Source organism: Antechinus flavipes, chromosome 6, assembly GCF_016432865.1.
Source record: "Antechinus flavipes isolate AdamAnt ecotype Samford, QLD, Australia chromosome 6, AdamAnt_v2, whole genome shotgun sequence".
In the NCBI taxonomy this organism is placed as follows: domain Eukaryota; kingdom Metazoa; phylum Chordata; class Mammalia; order Dasyuromorphia; family Dasyuridae; genus Antechinus; species Antechinus flavipes.
Genome location: NC_067403.1, coordinates 52,672,284 through 52,691,338, shown reverse-complemented (window position 1 = coordinate 52,691,338; position 19,055 = coordinate 52,672,284). Strand labels below are relative to the sequence as shown.

General features: G+C 33.9%; 1 protein-coding gene across 1 annotated transcript in view; it reads left to right on the top strand.

The window, feature by feature from the left end:
• Nucleotides 1-18,792, top strand: part of LOC127541388 (transmembrane protease serine 11B-like protein) — a 32,810-nt gene extending 14,018 nt beyond the window's left edge. The window contains exons 4-9 of the mRNA XM_051966671.1: nucleotides 11,337-11,455; nucleotides 11,556-11,623; nucleotides 13,655-13,815; nucleotides 15,311-15,349; nucleotides 15,567-15,741; nucleotides 18,042-18,792. Of these exons, the coding sequence (XP_051822631.1) occupies nucleotides 11,337-11,455; nucleotides 11,556-11,623; nucleotides 13,655-13,815; nucleotides 15,311-15,349; nucleotides 15,567-15,741; nucleotides 18,042-18,360 (881 nt within the window). The 3' untranslated portion in view covers nucleotides 18,361-18,792. The remainder of the gene's footprint in view (nucleotides 1-11,336; nucleotides 11,456-11,555; nucleotides 11,624-13,654; nucleotides 13,816-15,310; nucleotides 15,350-15,566; nucleotides 15,742-18,041) is intronic.
• The last annotated feature ends 263 nt before the right edge of the window (nucleotides 18,793-19,055 follow it).

The window sequence follows — 19,055 nt, the reverse complement described above, 5'->3', positions numbered from 1 at the left end:
ATCACTGTGTACATTTTTTTTAGTGGTTCTGCTTACTTGACAAGGCATCAATTCATATGTCTTTCCATGATTTCCTAAATTCTTCATATCATTTGCTTTTATGTTATAGTAATATTCTATTACATCAATGTACCACAACTTGTTTAAACATTCCCTAATTCATAAGCATTCATTTTGCTTCCAGTTCTTTGCTACCTCAAAGTGTAAATTTTTTCTTTTCTTTTTTTAAAAATGGAGTTTTAAAATTTATTTTACTTTTTATTTTTTGTAAAGCTTTTTATTTTCAAAATGTATGCATAGATAGTTTTCGACATTTACCCTTGCAAAACCTTGTGCTCCAAATGTTTTTTCTACCTCCCTTTCCCCCTCATTCTCTCCCCTAGATAGCAAATAATCCAATTCTTCTACACAAATTTCCACAATTATTATGCTGTACTGTATAAGAAAAATCAAATCAAAAAGGAAAAAAATGAGAAAGAGAACAAAATGTAAACAAATAATAAAAAAGTGAAAATATTATGTTGTGATCCATAATTACTCCCCATAGTCCTCTCTCTGGGTGCAGATGGCTCTCTCCATCACAATTAATCACTGTATAATTTTCTTGTTGCTGTATACAGTTTTCTCCTGATTCAACTTACTTCTCTTAGCATGAGGTCATGTAAGTCTCTCTAGGCCTTTCTGAAATCATCCTGCTGATCATTTCTTATAGAATAATAATATTCCATTATACTCATATATCATGACTTATTCAGCCATTTCCCAATTGATGGGATTCACTCAGTTTCTAGTTCCTTGCCACCACAAAAAGGGCTGCTCAAATATTTTTGTACACATGGGTCCTTTTCCCTTTTTTATGATCTCTTTGGGATACAGGCCCAGTAGAGACACTGCTGGATCAAGGAGTATGTACAGTTTGATAACTCTTTGGGCATAGTTCCAAATTAATCTCCAGAATGGTTGGATCAGTTCACAACTCCACCAAAAATATATTAGTATTCCAGTTTTCCCTTATTCCCTCTAATATTTGTCACTATCTCTTCCTGTCACCTTAGTTAATCTGAGAGGTATGAAATGGTATCTCAGAGTTATCTTAATTCACAATTCTCCAATCAACAGTGATTTAAAGCATTTTTTCATATGACTAGAAATGGCTTTAATTTCTTCACCTAAATATTGTCTGTTCAAATCCTTTGACCATTTACCAATTGGGGAATGGCTTGTATGCTTATAAATTTGAATCAATTCTCTCTATATATTTTAGAAATGAGGCCTTTATCAGAAACACTGACTGTAAAATTTTTTCTCCAGCTTTTTGCTTCCTTTCTAATCTTGGCTGTATTGGTTTTGTTTGTGCAAAATCTTATTAATGTAATAAAAATTATCCATTTTGCATTTCATCCCATTCCCAATTCAGTAAAAATTACTGTTTCTCACTATCCTATTTTTCTCATTACAATTTTCTCTCTCCTTTTACCCTTTCCTCTCAGCAGTATTTTGCTTCTGACCACTTCCTCCCTTAATTTGCCCTCCCTTTTTTCAGTCCCCCTCCTTTTCCTATCCCCTTTTCCTTCTACTTCTGCCCTCCCTTCTATTAGCTCTTCCCTTTCCTTTTTCCTTTCCCTTCCTACTTCCCTATAAGTGAGACAAATTTCTGTGCCAACCTAATTATACATGTTATTTCTTCTTTGAGCCAAATCCATTGAAATTAAGGGTCAGACAATGCTCTTTTCCCTCCCTTCTTTCTCTCAATTGTAGTAATTCTTTTGTGCCTCTTCATGTGACATAATTTATCCCCATTTAATCTCCTCTTTTCTTATTTCCCAATACAATCCCTTTCTATCTTATTTCTTTTTTTATACCATCATATTAAAGTCAACTTATACCTATACCTTCTAAGAATATGCCTGTGTCCTGACAAAGATACAGTTCCCAAGAGTTACATGTATTATCTTTCCATGTAGGGATGTAAATATTAACCTTTAAAAAAGTTTTTTCTTCTCTTTTTATCTTTTTATGCTTCTTTTGAGTCTTGCATTAGAAGATCAAATTTTCTGTTTAGCTCCAGTCTTTTTTTCAGAAATGATTGAAAATACCTGATTTCATTGAATGCCCATATTTTCCCTTGAAAGATAATGCTTAGTTTTGCTGGATAGTTGATTCTTGATTGTAATCAAAGACCCTTTGCCTTCTGGAATATCATATTACTGGCCCTTCAATTCTTTAATGTGAAAGCTGCTAGGTCCTAAGTAATTCTAATTATGGCCCCTTGATATATGAAATTTTTCTGATTGCTTGCAGTATTTTCTTCTTGATCTGATAACTCTGGAATTTAGCTACAATATTCCTTGGAATTTTCATTTTGGGATTTCTTTCAGGAGATGATTGGTGTATTCTTTCAGTGGCTATTTTACCCTTTTGTTCTAGGACATCAGGGCAATTTTCATTGTTGCTTTCTTGAAATATGCTATCTAGGATCTTTTTAAATTCATGGCTTTCAATAATTCTTAGATTGTCTCTCCTGGATCTATTTTCCAGGTTAGTTGTTTTTCCAATGTAGTATTTTACATTTTCTTCTATTTAAAAAAAATTATTTTGTTTTGTTTGACAAATTCTTGATGCCTCATTGAATCATTCTCTTTCATTTGTCCAGTTCTAATTTTTAATGAACTATTTTCTTCTTTCTTTTTTTTTCCTTTTGCCTTTGGTCAATTGTACTTTGAAAGGAGTTGTTTTGTTCAGTAGATTTTTTCTCCATTTTGCCAAATTTTTAAAAAGTTGTATACTTCAGTATGTGTGTGTATGTGTGTGTGTGCAATTTCCATTTTGCTAAATTTGTTTTTTAAGAAGTTTTCTTCAGTCAGTTTTGGTGTTTCTTTTTTCCAAGTTTTTGGCTCTTTCCCCCAACCTTTTACACTTTCCTGCATACACTCATTTCCTTTTTCCCATTCTTTTTCTTTTTCTTTTTTAAGATCCCTTTGAACTCTTTTAAAAGAATCTTTTAAGAGAATTTATATCCCCATTTGAGGGCATTTTGCCTTTGTTATTTTCTTATGAGTTTGTGTTCTGATCTTTGCTATCTCTGCAGTAGCCTTCTATAGTCAGAGCTTTTTTTTGCCTTTTTGCTCATTTTAAAAAATTAAGCTCTGCTCCTAGGGCACAAGAGAAATTGGCTCAAGCTCTTTTTCAAAGAGACAGGAGCTTCTCATTGACTGTTCTGGGCTAGGATTGGGGATGGAACTGGTTGTGCTGCAGGCTTTCCCACTGAGCTGGGTGAGCCTGGCTAAGTCTTGCTTGTTATGATGGGGTTCAGGGGCTCACAATTAGTTTTCTGTAGTTGCATTGGTGGTCTAATAGTCTGCTGATTCATTGGCCTTCTGAACCAGGTCAGAGTAACCAACACTGCTGTAATGTGGATAAGAGCCTTATGCTAGATTCCCTGTTCCCGGCCTTCACAATCTTATAATCAAGTCCTTGGCTAGCACCTGTAGAGCTAAGCAAGAGAAATAAGGATGTATAAGGAAAGACAGGTAAAGATCCATCATGGAAGTAGGTGGAAAGTATTTGGGCCTAAATGGAGTGGATAAATATGCCTATATTTTTCACCCAGTCAAATATCAGAGTAGCTCTAGATACAAAGCATACCCAGAAAAATAACAGAAGATAAGATCTAAGGAAGGTATCAGCAATAGAAATCTATATAAAAGTAACTTAGAGATTCCAAAACAAGGAGGCAAATTTGTCCTCACAGGTATCACAAAAGTTTAGTAGGAAGGCTACTCACATCTAGTTCTAGACCACTATGAAGAAGAAAGAGGAGGAAAAGAAGCAGGAAAAGGAGGAGGCTGAGGAGGAGAAAAAAAGGGAGGAAGAGGAGAGGAGAAGGAAGAAAAAAGGAGGAGAGGATGAAGAAAAGGAGAAGAAGGAGGAGGGCGAGGAGGAGGGAGGAGGTGCCTAAATTATAGAAGACCCACGAAACTATTGATTTTTGCAGCCCAGGGAAAGCTGAAGCTATTATGTGAAATACTGAAAGGCAGGGTTGGGTTTTTTGTTTTTTGTTTCTATGTTTTGTTGTTTAGTGATCTAGGCTTTTTTTTTTTAATATAAATTATCTTGTATGTGCTATATAAATGTAATTAACTATTTGGGAGTGAGAGTGCTGTAATGAAAAGTATTGTAGATGTGGATTCAGAAGAGACATGGGTTTGAATGCTATCTCTGACACTAGCCATGTGAACAAGTGATTTAATCGTTCTGAGCCTTAATTGCCTCATCTGTAAAATGAGGATAACAGTACTCAGTCCTATTTATATCACAAGGGGAGAAAAGTATTGATAAATGTTAAATAGCTCTATAAAACTGAGTTATAGTGTGTTAATTGGCTTGAAATAATTTATGCTGCCTCAAGTGAGTTCCATTAGTTAAATGAGTTGTGGTTAAATAATGGTCACACCTCTATCTAATGTTGGAGTTATTCATCTGAAGTCAGTTTGAAAGAATTACTGGCTCTAGGAGGTTGCTGAGGTTGGATGGTTGCTATTTGACTCTAGCCTGAGTGAATGCTGTGCTGATGATTGGCAGAAATGAGATGCAATAATTCCACTGGCTGTAGCCACACCCAAGGCATTGTTCCCAAACTTTTTTTCTGAACTTGCTCTTCCAGGTTTGGCATAGAGAGTAATCCTATACAAAGACCAGTTAGTTACTCACACCTAATCCTTGAAATAGTTTTGGTTCAGCCCGTTCTGAGTTGTGAGTCATTCCACAAAGAATCCCACAGAAAAATTTAAAAAATGTAATGAATGCACCAACAAACTTCTGAAAGCACATTGAAAAATTTAACGAAGAGTAAGGAATCAAAACCTTGTTCTCAGATATAGAAGAATATAGTCCACAAAAACTGAATAATTAATTGTTTCCTGAGCCCACTGTTCCAATATACACCTGTGAATGAAGAGCAAGAAAAACATGTAATAGATATGGAATGTAGAGTTTAAAAGACTGGGTGACTGATTGGATATGAGGTGGTGAGAGAGAAAAATTGAGGATTACGTAATAAGTTTAGATCACAAACTTGAGTGACTGGAAGAAGTGATTCCCTTAACCGAAACAATGAAATTTGGAGGAGGGGTGGATTTAGGGATAAAATATAAAGAGTCTATTTGGGATATGGCTGCCCAAGTGACAAGTCAAAGAAGCAATTGGTGAAGCTGATCTAGGAGAAAGATAAGAAGTAGATATGTAGGTTTGGGAGTCATCTGCATAGAAATGATAATTGAGCTCGCAGGAACTGATCAATTCTCCAAGAGAATGCAGAGAGAAGAGAAGAGATAGAACATGTGATCGAATAATTATAAGAGAGTATACACACATACACACATAATAGAAATATAATTATAAATATATAAAATATAGATATATAATTATACATACATAAAATATACATATAAACATATACATATAAATGTATTTAATAGCGATATAATTTTTATATAACCTAGGTATCAATCCTATGGGAGTTGGAAAAGCAGTGTGGTTAGTTGGGGCTAGGCCTAATATAGCTGTCTAAAAATTCAGGTTCATCAGTTAAAGTATTCATGTATCATAAAATACAACAAAAATGTAAGGATAAGAGAATAAAAAGAATCAACTAAAAAGATACTAACAATAAAAATCAGCTACTCCTTGATCCCTATAGTCATCATGACAGGTAAGTATATTGGATAAAAAAGATATTCATTCCTTAGAGGGCAACAGGAACTGAGATAAAACTTCTGAATTCCCATTTGGTTAGCCCTTTTATTTTCAGGAAGCAAGGAAGCCAATTCCATTCTTGCTCCTTTAAAGGACTAGCTTATTTTACGTACTGCCAGAACTGTAACCTGCCATTATGGACACTCGGTAGAATCTCTTAAGTATTGTAGACAGAAGAAGTCTGCATGAAAATACTACTTCTTTCACTGAGTCAGCTTCTGACCAAGAGTAACTCAGTAATTTACTCACAGCATTTTAAAAAGGATACTATAAGATAACGCATATAAAGCATTTTATAAATATAAAGTTTTGTATAAGTGTCAGCCATTATTATACACATTCATAAAATATCAGCATTGATAAGGGTCCTCAGAAATCATTTGTATTCATCTTCTTCCTGACCAAAACCCTGATTTGGAGATATCCAACAAATGACACGAGGCAGCATATTTTTGGATATCTCTAATTGTTAGAAAAATTTTCCTTACCATCAAGTCTAAATTTGTCTCCATACAACTTCTAACTCTTTCTCCTATTTTTGCCCCTTGAGGCCATGTAGAACAAGTCTAAACTACCATCCACATGATAGTCCCTTAATATAATGTTTCTTCCTCTCCCCCTAAGGACTTAGGTTTCACATTTTTAATATCCTTCACTTTCATCAACCTATTTTCATGCAGTATGATCTCAAAGCCATTTGCCATCCTAATTGTACTGCTCTGGACACTTTGCAGCTTATCAATAATCTTCCTAAATGTGATGTTAAGAACTGAACACAATACATATAATTTGTCCAGAGAAGATTGCAGTAGTACTATAACCACTAGTTCTGCTAAAAGTGTATCTCATCAAATAGAGTCTGAGGTCATGAAAACATGTATTTTATCAATATGTCACAATAAAAACACTATCATGTATTAGCTCTCATGTATTTGGAATCAGAAAACCCTGAGTTTAAATTTGGTCTCTAATTTTTTTTATTATTTCTATGATCACAGAGAAGTCATTTAGTTATCTCGAAACCTTCAGTGATTCTCTCACAGTTATCTACAGAGTTATAATAATATAGGAACTAGATCAGAGTGCATTGATTTTCACATTGTTGACATATTAAATGGTTAGTTCACTAAACTTCTGGATCTTTTTTGCCTTGTTATATTTGAAAAGGCTCATTTTCTGAATTCAATTGTAAGATTATATTTATTCATATTACATTTCTCTAACTTCCCAAATCTGCATTTTTTTTCTTAAGCCCCAGACTTCTCTTGTTCCCCTAAATTCTTCAATTTATTACTCAGGAAGTCATAATCTTAAGTAATCCTTAGTTTTTTTTTTTCTGTTAGTATCATTTTTTGTACATATAAATCACTCAAAGTGCTTACTAATCATTCAGTTTAACAAGTCTCAGAAGGATCTTTGTCACATCTTAAACATACCCCCTGAAGATAGTTATCTTTTTTTTTTGTTGCTATCAAGTTGACAAATAGCTATTTTGATATCATTAAGGAGGAAGTCACTAATGAGTGCTACTTGTGTTTTATTTTCTATGATATTTCCTGAATAATCTTTTACTTGTCATTCACCTGTGAACCTAATGTCATTATTTTCTGGAAGACAAACAGCTGCTTCTCCTTAGAGGGTCCAACTCCTTCCTCTTTGAGAAGAGCCTCATAACTCTCCCTTAGTTCTAAGAGATCAATGGTCCTTTTATTTATTTTTTTGTTTGTATCATGTACTTCCATGTCAAGCCCCTCACACAAGTAACTTACTAATATAGGTCTAAATCCTCCTCTTTTTTTCTTTGTTTTTACATCGAAATCCTTTTTTATTGAAGTTTTTATTTTAAAACATTTTGATACTTTTTGATTTTATATTACCCTTATTTTACTGTTAATCTTCCCTTCTTCCCCTTCCAAGAAAAAACAAAAACAATTAAGCAAAATTTACCCGTCTTTAAATTTATCCTCAAACCATATGCAATATTCTGCCCCTATAGTTTCTCTCTTTCTGCAAAGAAACCGGGGAGATGAATTTTCTCACCTCTTTTTTGAAATTTTATCATTATAATTACACATCATTCAGTTTCAGTTTTGCTCTTGCTATTGTTCTTTTTATTTACACAGGTACAATCATTGTGTACATTGTTTCTCCAGTTTTGCTTACATCAGTATTATGTCTTCACATACTTCTCTATATTTTTCAGTCACTTTTTGAAATGCATTAAATATTCTATTACATTCATTTATCACAATTTGGCCATTCTTCAATGGAAGGGCAATTTTTTTTCCAGTTGGCATTTTTCATTTATTTTTAAAGAACACTTGATTTTCCCTGATAACCTGAATAGTAGAGACATTAAGTCCCTTAATTTTTCTTCTAGAAGATAGTGTATATAGCTATATAAGCTATACAGTATATACTATATACTTCACATATTTATCTAACACTTTATGTTGTATATATAACTGTATGTCTTAAAAAGTATATACTATATATTGTGTATATATAACTGTATACTGTATATGTGTATAACTATATACACATATACAGTATATCCACTGAGTATATAGACAGAAAGCATTTGTCATAACAAAATTACAAGCATCACATATTTTATGTTGATCATTGAAAAATTTTCTTTGCTAGAAATAAGATCTGGCTTTTGTCATTCTTATTAGTAATAACTTTGGAAAACTGCCATTTCAAGTTCTTTGGGGGATCTTTAATTCTGGAATCAACACTCTCACCTCATTAGCACCTTCATCTCTGGAACTGCTGTTCTGGAGATCCCTGTTTTCATTACTAATTGCCCCCACCTGGCCCACTATTTCAGGCAGAGTTTTCATAATTCACCTCACTCTCTATTCTTCTCACCTAAAGTCTTTTTTTCACTCACTATCTTCTCACCAAAATTCTATCTTTTCATCCTCTAATAATGGAATCACATTGGAACCCAGTATCATTGCTTATCCATTTAGTACTTTATGGCTCTACTCACAGCTCTGTAGCTTTGTTCTTCCTTTATATTAAATTGTTAGTTTTGCAATCAGAAGATCAAGATCTTGCTTCTAACACTCACCAGCTGTGCAACTTCTCTGAGCCTCAGTTTCTCATTTGTAAAATTAAATGATTTTTACAAAATTACCTCTAATACCTTTTCTACCTTGAAGTCTGTGGTCCTAAATGAATATTTCTCTTTGAGTGAAAGAATGGCTTCATTTTTGTCTTTTTATCCATAAATACAATGCATCACATGTAGCAGCTTCCTTTTGAATTTATAATCCTAACAATTTGATTCTTCAAACTCTTTGTTTAGAATACTCTATGAAAATCCTCTGTCATTGTTTATGTAATCTGTTGTTTATTATAATGCATATTCATAACATCATTATACTATCTCATATTGAAATCAATGTTACAATAATCTCTGAGACAGCTCTTTCTTCTCTTAATTCTTTTATTATCAAATTACTTTATTAAAGTCTCATACCACATTTTGCCCTTAGTTGTACTTAAACTGCCTTCTAATTATTTTTACCTTTGTTATTCTCATTTCCTAAACAAACCTTCTTAAGGCAAAGGCCATCTCTAACAATTCTCATGTATTTCTTCAGTGTTTTAAGATGATAACAATAACTGAAATTTATAAAATGCTTTTAAATTTTCAAAACATTTTTATTTCATCATATTTTAGGTTCCCTCAATAATCTTATAAAGTAATTATTACAGATATTACAAATTATAATTTACAAACAAAAAAAATTGCTCAAAGTTACACAAAAATGAGATGGGATTCAAACCCAAGTTTTTCTTTACTTCTTTACTCCACTAGGAAAGGTGTTTTCTTTTGGAATAAAAATAATCTTAGTTGCACTGCAGGTACTCAATATTGCTTGATTCTAGTAGAAAATTTATCTAAGGCATATATCACTTCTGTAAAATATAGATAACAATAAAACCTTCTTGGGTTGTTATGAGGATCAGCTGAACTAATACACATAAACATTTTGAAAGTATAAAAGTATTATATAAAGTGCGTTATTAATATGTAGACAACATGTAGGTAATATGTAGATAACAATGAACATTTAGGGAGGTAGTGCAATGGATAGCCTCCTGGACCTAGAATCAAGAAGATATGAGTTCAAATTCAGCTCAGATACTTATAGGTGTATGATCTTGGGCAAGTCACTTAACTCTGTTTATCTCAGGTTTCTGAAACGTAACATGAATTGGAGATAGAAATGCCAAACCCATGAAGCATTGGCCCAATTGAAAGGACTAATTACAATAAATTTCTTTTAATCTTTATTCTTTAAATTTTTATCCAACTTACTCATGTTGGATTCCTTGTTCTATTGTACTTGGGACCAAGGGAAATATTCCATCCTGCTTGTTTGGTGTTATGACTTAGTCTATAGATAATCCATATATGTTTATTTGTTCACCTTTAATTTTAAGTCAGTTATCATGCACTTTTTAAGCACTTACTACTCACCAGGCACTGGGCTAAGTTCTGGGAATGCAATTAAAAAGAGAAAGAAAGGCAGTCCCCACCCAAAAGAAATTTATATTCTCATGGGGAAGATGATACATGAAAAGAAAATGAAAAGGAATTAGCTTGGGGGAGAGGAAAGGGGGGAGACCATAGTAAAAAAAAAAAGCCTTATAAGCAGTCTGGAGAGGAATGAAAGTCATGTTGTTCTGGGGATTCTAAGAGGAACCTTCCAATCAGAGGGAGAGGCCAGAGTGGCGGAAGGTACTTCTAAGCTGTTCATCACAGGGACTGAATGAGCTCCAGGATGAAGAGATTTCTAGAACATAATAGAGCCATTTACTTTTTTTTTTTTTAAATAACTTTTTATTGATAGAACCCATGCCAGGGTAATTTTTTTACAGCATTATCCCTTGCACTCACTTCTGTTCCGATTTTTCCCCTCCCTCCCTCCACCACCTCCCCCAGATGGCAAGCAGTCCTTTACATGTTAAATAGGTTACAGTATATCCTAGATACAATATATGTGTGCAAAACCAAACAGTTTTCTTGTTGCACAGGGAGAATTGGATTCAGAAGGTATAAATAACCTGGGAAGAAAAACAAAAATGCAAGCAGTTTATATTCATCTCCCAGTGTTCTTTCTTTGGGTGTAGCTGCTTCTGTCCATCCTTGATCAATTGAAACTGAATTAGCTCCTTTATCAAAGAGATCCACTTTCATCAGAATACATCCTCATACAGTATTGTTGTTGAGGTATATAATGATTAGAGCCATTTACTAAATTGAATATTTTGGAGACATACACACATTATATACATATGTACTTAAATACATATATATATACACACAACATTTATATTGCATATATATACACACATACATTTATATTACATATATACACACATAATATTTATATTACACAGATATATATATATATGTATATATATATGTATATATATATATATATATATATATATATATATATATATATATATATACACACACTTTTTTTTTTTCTTGGTGGGTTCTGGATTTGGGCTTCCTTCCAGTTAAACACTCCCATTATCATTTCTTTCTCTCATAGAAAATAAAACCTACTACTATCAAGGGAATTTTAAAGTAAAAGGTATTCCATATAATAGCAATTATGAAAAAGAGACTTCTGAAGAAACTGCAGCTCTGAGCAAAATGATTGAGACTTGGGTAAGTCAGGATTTGCTTTTACTCACCTCATTTAAATTCCCTTGAACTATGAATATGAAATTGGAGTTGACTTATTAATTTATCTTTTTCTTTTTAATAGATGATTGATGAATTTCAAGCTTCTAGCATACACAATCATTATATCAACTCTCAAGTCATCAAATTGTCGTAAGTCAAGTTTTATTCAGGAACAAATAGCCTGAAAAGTGATTAGCTTATCATACAAGTCCTTGTATTGCAAGATCTTTCTGTAGGAAAATGTTAGCTACATTTTACAGTTAATATTCAATAAGAAGCTAATGATGTCTGGCATTAGCCTAAGTGGCTGCCTAATGTCTAGTGTCATTACTTGAAATAAGAATACCCTTCTTGGGAGGTGTGAATGATTTAATGCTCAATTGTCAAATGATAAATTGAGAAATACATATCATAAATGGGTGTTCACGGCATAAATGATTCACATAATCACAAATCCTTATTTTTTTAATCTCTGGCTTTGATGTAATATTATATAGAGCAGCTAGATCGCTAGTGGACAGAGTGCTATACTTGGAATCAGAACACTAGCTGGGTGGTCCTAGGCAAGTCATTGAACCTCTTAGCCTCAGTATCCTTATTTATAAAATTGGATGATAGCATCAATCTTATAAGGTTGGTGAGATGATTAAATGAAATGTTATTTGTAAAACTCTTTGGAAACCTTAAAATGCCTTAAACATGCTCGTTATTTTGATTTTTTAGTTTGATATAAGTTGATTTTTAATTATCCATGTGTTATTTTATCCTTTGAATGTTTAAGATTTCTATTAAGCACCTTGGAGAAGACTATAACTTCCTTTCACTAAGATTGTTTCAGAATAGAGGAGAAATACTTGCATTTTCAAGATGCTGTGTATCTTTTACAACAAAGTAAAAAAAAATGCAATTCTGGCCTAAATGACCATGCTGATTGCATAATCTTTAGCAAGTCACAAACCTCTGTATGCTATGGGGATATGTTACGACATTGTATCCCCCCACCCTTTCCCTGCCCAATATTTCAGGCAGCTACCAGAATAGCATTAGAATGAACACTGTTCTCCTACATGGAAGTCTCACCTGAGTCTCTGGCCCCTCTTTCAGCTTTGTAACTGAAGTAAAAATGGACCAGCTTTAAACAAACACTAGTCCAAAAGTTCTGGTTTTCCTTGATTTGATCTGTTATCTATAGGCAATCTCAGAATGGTGGAAAGGCTAATGATTTATTGGCAATAGAGATTATCTTCATTCCCTTTCCCTTTCTTTCTCTTCTCTCCCCTACCCTCCCAATAAATCCACAACACTGCCTCCAGGCTTATTTGCTAAACCCTCTGCTAAAAAGGATCTTTCCTTCTTTTGAATTCCCAGAGAATTTTGCTCATAAATCTCATCCATTCATCCATCAAATCACTGTTGAATTCTTGTCATGTGTAAGACAATTAATTCTAGCTTTTTGGGTGATGTAAAGATGAATACTAATATGTCACATTCTCCCTTGTATTATAATTATTTGCAGACATGTTTGATTTCTCCTGATTGACTGAGGGCAGACTATTTATTTATTCTGTATCTTCCATGACACCTAGTCCAATGTTTTTTTCTTGGGTGTATAATAAATCTTTGTTGAATGAATAGATGAATAGTTGATCTCAGTTTATACCTAGATCACATTTTTTCTTATATTCCTCTAATCTATATCCATCAACCTTAGAGTATTAATAAATCTAAGTACTTTTTGGCCATTGACTAATGGATATAAATATAAATACATATGTGGGCATATAAAGCCATAACATCTCTGTATGAACATCTCATAGATTTGAGGGATTGAATCATCTACTCATACAATTTTAGCATTAGAATGGATCTTAAAGGTCATTTGATTCAGTCCCTATCCAAATCTCACATTCTATTTGCAGTATTACAGATATTATGTCCACAAGAGTCAGTCTAACTCAGCTTATAAACATCTTCAGTGATGGGAAATTCATTGTATTGCTTCCTGAGGCATCCTATTTCATTTTCAGATAGTGCTAATTATCGGAACTTTGTCTTTATTTTGAGCTAAAATTGCTTTCCTCCAGAAACATTTTCTGAATCAATCAAGGAGCATCAGAGCAGAGCTCATGCAGTGGAAACTGCCTCTGTCAACCTATTAAACAATTTGTATTTTTTTTCCAGCCCAAGCTCTGATGGTGTGACAGTAGATATTTGGCTCATGTTTAAGTCTCCCCTGGGAAAGAAAGCTAATATAAGAAGAAAAATTGGAAGTATCTTATATCATGTGCTAAAGAATAACACTGCATCCTTAACTTCAGATCCCTCTTCTCTTAAGCTCACAGGCAAGTGTCTTATCTGTCATTCATTTATATGTCATTCTCTCTGTGCTTCATTCTATTGATAGGATTCCAACCACCATTATTTTGACCCTAAACTTGGCAATACAAATAAGGTCACTGCTCTATCATTGGACAGCCAAAATTAGTATGACTCACTAACACCTTCCCCTTATACTCAGTACCTGGATCACCCTCCCCTCCACCATCCCTTCTCCAACTGGTGACATTGCTCCAAAGAGGGTATTAACCTCATTATTATGTGAGATAATACCTAAAATCTCCCATATCACCTCCTAGCATATGCATTAGGCATTATAGATACCCAATGAATATTGCCTAAATAAATAAATGCATGAATGATCTTGATACATTTCTTACACTTGACTAATATGCCTTTTATATACGATATTCTCAGTCAATTTAGAATAGATAAAGGAATCTTTTAGCACCTCCCCTCCCTTTTTTTTTTTTTTTTTTGCAATTTTGGCAGGGGTTTCAAGAAGTCTCAGGTATACATTATCACAGCTTACTTCAGTAAGGAGGTGGAATAGTATCATCTAATTGGCTAGAGCACTAGACTTGGAGTCAAAAAGACACAAATCCAAATTCTCCATCAGTCAAGTCACCTGGGCAAGTCACTTAATCTTTTTTAGTTTCAATTTTTTTTAATCTGTAAAATGGGGATAATAATAGCACCTACCTCACATGACTGTTGTGAGGATCAAATATGATAATTAATTTATAGTGCTTTGTACATTCTAAAGCAACAAACAGATGTTAACTTTTATAGTGATAGTAGTACCATGTAGGAAACTTAGAAACAATGTTCCATTCTTGATAATTTATACAAGAAATCTAAATGAAAACATGAATTCAAGATATATTCATATTGCACATTCACCCTGGGAGACAGTGCTAGGCTCAGTCTGATTCAATTCAATTCAACAAGCATTGATGAGCTCTTACTATGTATAAAATACTGTGGAATTGTCTTGTGATGCAAACCCAAATCAAAGAAGCAAAATCTTACTTTTTCTCAAAGAAATTTACATTCTGCTTCAGTTTACACAGTTTACACAGTTAAGGAAAACATAATTTGAAAAGAGAAAGTCCATTAATATCTAAGTTGATCAGGAAAGCTTTTGATTGGAGGTGACACCGAGATGAAACTTTTAGGAAGCTAAAGATTCTATGAGATAGACATAAGGAGGCAGTGTCTTCCAATCATTGGAGACAGCCTATGGAAAGACACAAATATATATATATATACACACATACATACACTAACCCAAGTCCCTGTCATCTTAAAGAATCCTCATTCTCCTGAACTGATGCTCTCTTCTGATGTGCCTTGGAATTCTGCATTACCCAGGGATCACCTGGGTGATCACCTGACCCTGATGTACCCCATGTCATGGACATAATGATTTAGAGAAACTGAAGTCAAAAGAAATATTTGCCTTGCGTTAAACTCACCCTGTATTTGTTTCTATTTCAGAAATCAGTAAAGTCCATGCTGAAAATACAGTCAACAAATGTAAGTTGAGAAAATTTAAAATAATAATAATGATAATACATAATAGTGTTTTGGAATTACAGAGCAAAGAAGAAAGTTCCTATTGAAAAGGGTATAACCATTTCCTAAAACCTTCTGAGAGAACATAAATTATTTCTACTGTGGCTCTGTAGCATAATTAAAGAAGCTTGTATATTGCTGCTTTTAAAGCAACCAATTGATTATTTTTTTCTGACAGGCTGTGGAAGGAGAGCAAAAATGTCGTCTGCATATGACAGAATTAAAGGAGGATCTGCAGCTCAGGAAGGGGAATGGCCATGGCAAGCTAGCCTCAAGGTCAATGACAGACACTATTGTGGGGCAACTTTGATTAGCAACAGATGGCTGGTGACTGCAGCTCATTGCTTTAAAGAGTAAGTGATATATACCAAGATAAAGTCAAAATGGGTACATGGCTTTGACATAAAAGCTGTTACCATAAACACATTAAGAGAGGATGGAAGAGGTGACCTTTCAAATTTATGATAAAGGAAGAATTTGGGACCAAACAAGATATGGAGAACATTAGAAAATGTAAAATGGATAATTTTGATTATGTAAAATTTAAAAAGTTTTTTTGCACAAACAAAACCAATGATGATTGGAAGGAAATTGGGGAAATGAGTTAAAAAATTTTTACAGCAAATATCTGATAACAGTCTCATTTTTAAAATATATATACAACTAAGTCAAATTTATAAGAATTTAAGTCATTTCCTAATTGACAAATGGTCAAAGAATATGAATAGGCAGTTTTCAGGCACCAAAACTATTCAGTCATAGGAAAAAAATGCTCTAAATCATTGAGACCCAAGAACTTCTCTTAGATTATATAGCACATTAAAACAACTCTTCAGTAATACCTCAAACCCATCAGATTGTCTACTCTGATGAAAGAAAAAATGACATATGTTGGAGGAAATGTGAGAAAACTGGGATAGGTGGAGTGGTGAACTAATCTAACCATTCTGAATAACAATTTGAAACTATGCCCAAAGGACTACAAAACCACGCATTTTTGATCCAGCAATACCACTAGTATGTCTTTATTCTGGAGATAAAAGTGGAAAGGGAAAAGAACTATTTGTACAAAAATATTTATAGTAGCTCTTTTTGTGGTAGCTAAGAATTAGAAATTGAGGAGATGTACATCATTGGGGAATGGTAGAACGAGTTATAGTATATGGCTATAATGCAATATTATTTTTATATAAAAAATTACAAGCAGGATGATTTCTGGAAAAACTTGGGAAATTTTTCATGAATTGATACAAAATGAAGTGATATGAACCAGGAGAACATTATATACAGTAATAGCAATATTGTATGATGAACAACTCTGAATGATTTTGCTATTCTCAGCAATACAATAACTCAAGGCAATCTAAAGGACTAATTTTAAAAAAATGTTATCCACAGCCAGAGAAAGAACTGATGTCATCTAAAGACAGAGTGAAAAAATGATTTTCCTCCTTCCTTCCTTCTCTTCCTTCCTTCCTTCCTTCCATCCTTTTTTTCCTTCTTTCCTTCCTTCCTTTCTTCCTTCCTTTCTTCCTCTCTGTCTCCTCTCCCTCTGCCCCCTCCCTCTCCCTCACAAAATGATTAATATGGAAATGTTTTATATTATTAAACAAATATAACATAAAATTGCTTACTGTAGGGAAAGGAAGGCAGAATTTGGAATTCACAACTTTAAAAAAATCTGATGAATATTAAAAATTGCTTTTACATGTAACTAGGGGAAAATAAAATAATATTAAAAAGAACCAAGAGTAAAATGTGATAGGTTGGAAATCCTGGCTGTGGAGTAACTCAATGTCCCTGAGGCATAAGAGGGGTTATAAAAATTCTATGTGGCCCAGGGGATTTCCCTGTCTGCCTGAGTTTTCTTAATTGTAAAATGTGGATAATAACAGCCCCCATTTCACAATGCTGTTGTGAAGATCAAACGACATAATATTTACAAAGTATAAGGAACACTGCCTGGCACATATAAGGCATTATATAAATACTTACAGCCTTCCTCCATCCCTCCAACCCAACTCTGGTGATGACTAAAGTTAAATGTATGAAGATGGCTTGGGGACAAGTGAAATTCACAGTAACTAAACAAGAGTGTTAAGCAATAGAGACATTTTAATTTTTTAATTTGTGACCATAAAACATGAAGAAAAAGTCCAATAAAATTCTCCTTTGTGGTAAGATTAGATGTGAAGATGAGAAAAATCTTCAATATAGTTAACCTTAGAAGAGCTGTGCTACAAAGAAAAAGTTATTTGTGATACCAGTCTGGATTTATGGATTCTAAACTGGTTTTGCTATATGATCTAAGAAAAGTCTTTGGGTCTCAGTTCCCTCATATGTACACTGAAAGATCTTTATGATCTCTCCAAGCTACCAAAAGCTACATTCTTTTTTTTTTTTTTTAAATTTTTATTTATTTATTTATTTTTTTTTTTTAGTGCTTGGGGCTAATTTATAAGGATGTTGATAAATTTGTGATGCACTTTATACATGATCCTCTCTCCCACCATGAGATATCTGAAAGGCAAAAACCTTTGAAAATCGGTGGTTGGGCTCTATCCCAAACCAATCTACTGTTGTTGTGTACCATTACTTAAGGCCATTGCATCCTATTAATCAAAGACTAAAGACACCATTTTTGTTTCTTTAGGCACAAAAATATATCAGAATGGACTGTCAGCTTTGGAACTGTGGTAAAACCTCCCTACATGAAGAACAGAATAAAAGATTTTATTGTTCATGAAAAATACAACCCACGTGCCCATCATGATGACATAGCTGTTGTGCTTCTTGCTGAACCAGTCCCTTTCACAAACAATGTGCACCGGGTTTGTCTTCCAGAAGTTACCCAGAACTTTTCACCAGGTTCTGATGTTGTTGTGACAGGATGGGGAGCTCTTTCAAAAGATGGTATATGTTTCAACAATAATTTGTATTTTCACATCTGGGATAAAATTCAATTTAATTGAATTTAACAAACATTTATATTGTTCATAGAGTCAACATACTTTCCTAGCTTTGGGGGATACACAGATAAATAACAATACAGCCCCTATTCTCAAGACACTTAGGAGCTGACAGGGAAAACCTCTGGGCCCACATGTGAGAAAACCAAAGTTCTCTACTATGCTCCAATCCCCAGGGAAGAACAATCCCAGAGCATCTCTAGTTGACTGATGTAGATAATGTTGTCCCTAAGAAATCCAAATGGTCCTGAAACCTTCCAGGTCAACAATCTAGGACCTGAATCACTATTCTGCAGTCTGATTAAGGTGGGCTTGAGTCTAGTTAAATTTCCTTCTCCAACCCCCTCCCCAATAATTAATCATGATTTCTCTCTCTGTGCCTGTCTGCCTCTGTTTCTATCTTTTCCTCCTCTCCTTCTTCCTTCCTTCCCTCCCTCCTCTCTCTCTCTCTCTCTCTCTCTCTCTCTCTCTCTCTCTCTCTCTCTCTCTCTCTCTCTCTCTCTCTCTCTCTCATTCTCTCTCTCTCATTCTCTCTCTCTCTCTCTCTCTTTCTCTCTCTCTCTCTTATTCTCTCTCTCTCTCTCTCTCTCTCTCTCTCTCTCTCTCTCTCTCTCTCTCTCTCTCTCTCATATACACACCCACACACACCCACATACCACACCTCCTCATTCTCTTGGTTGAAGAGATCATGGCATCTT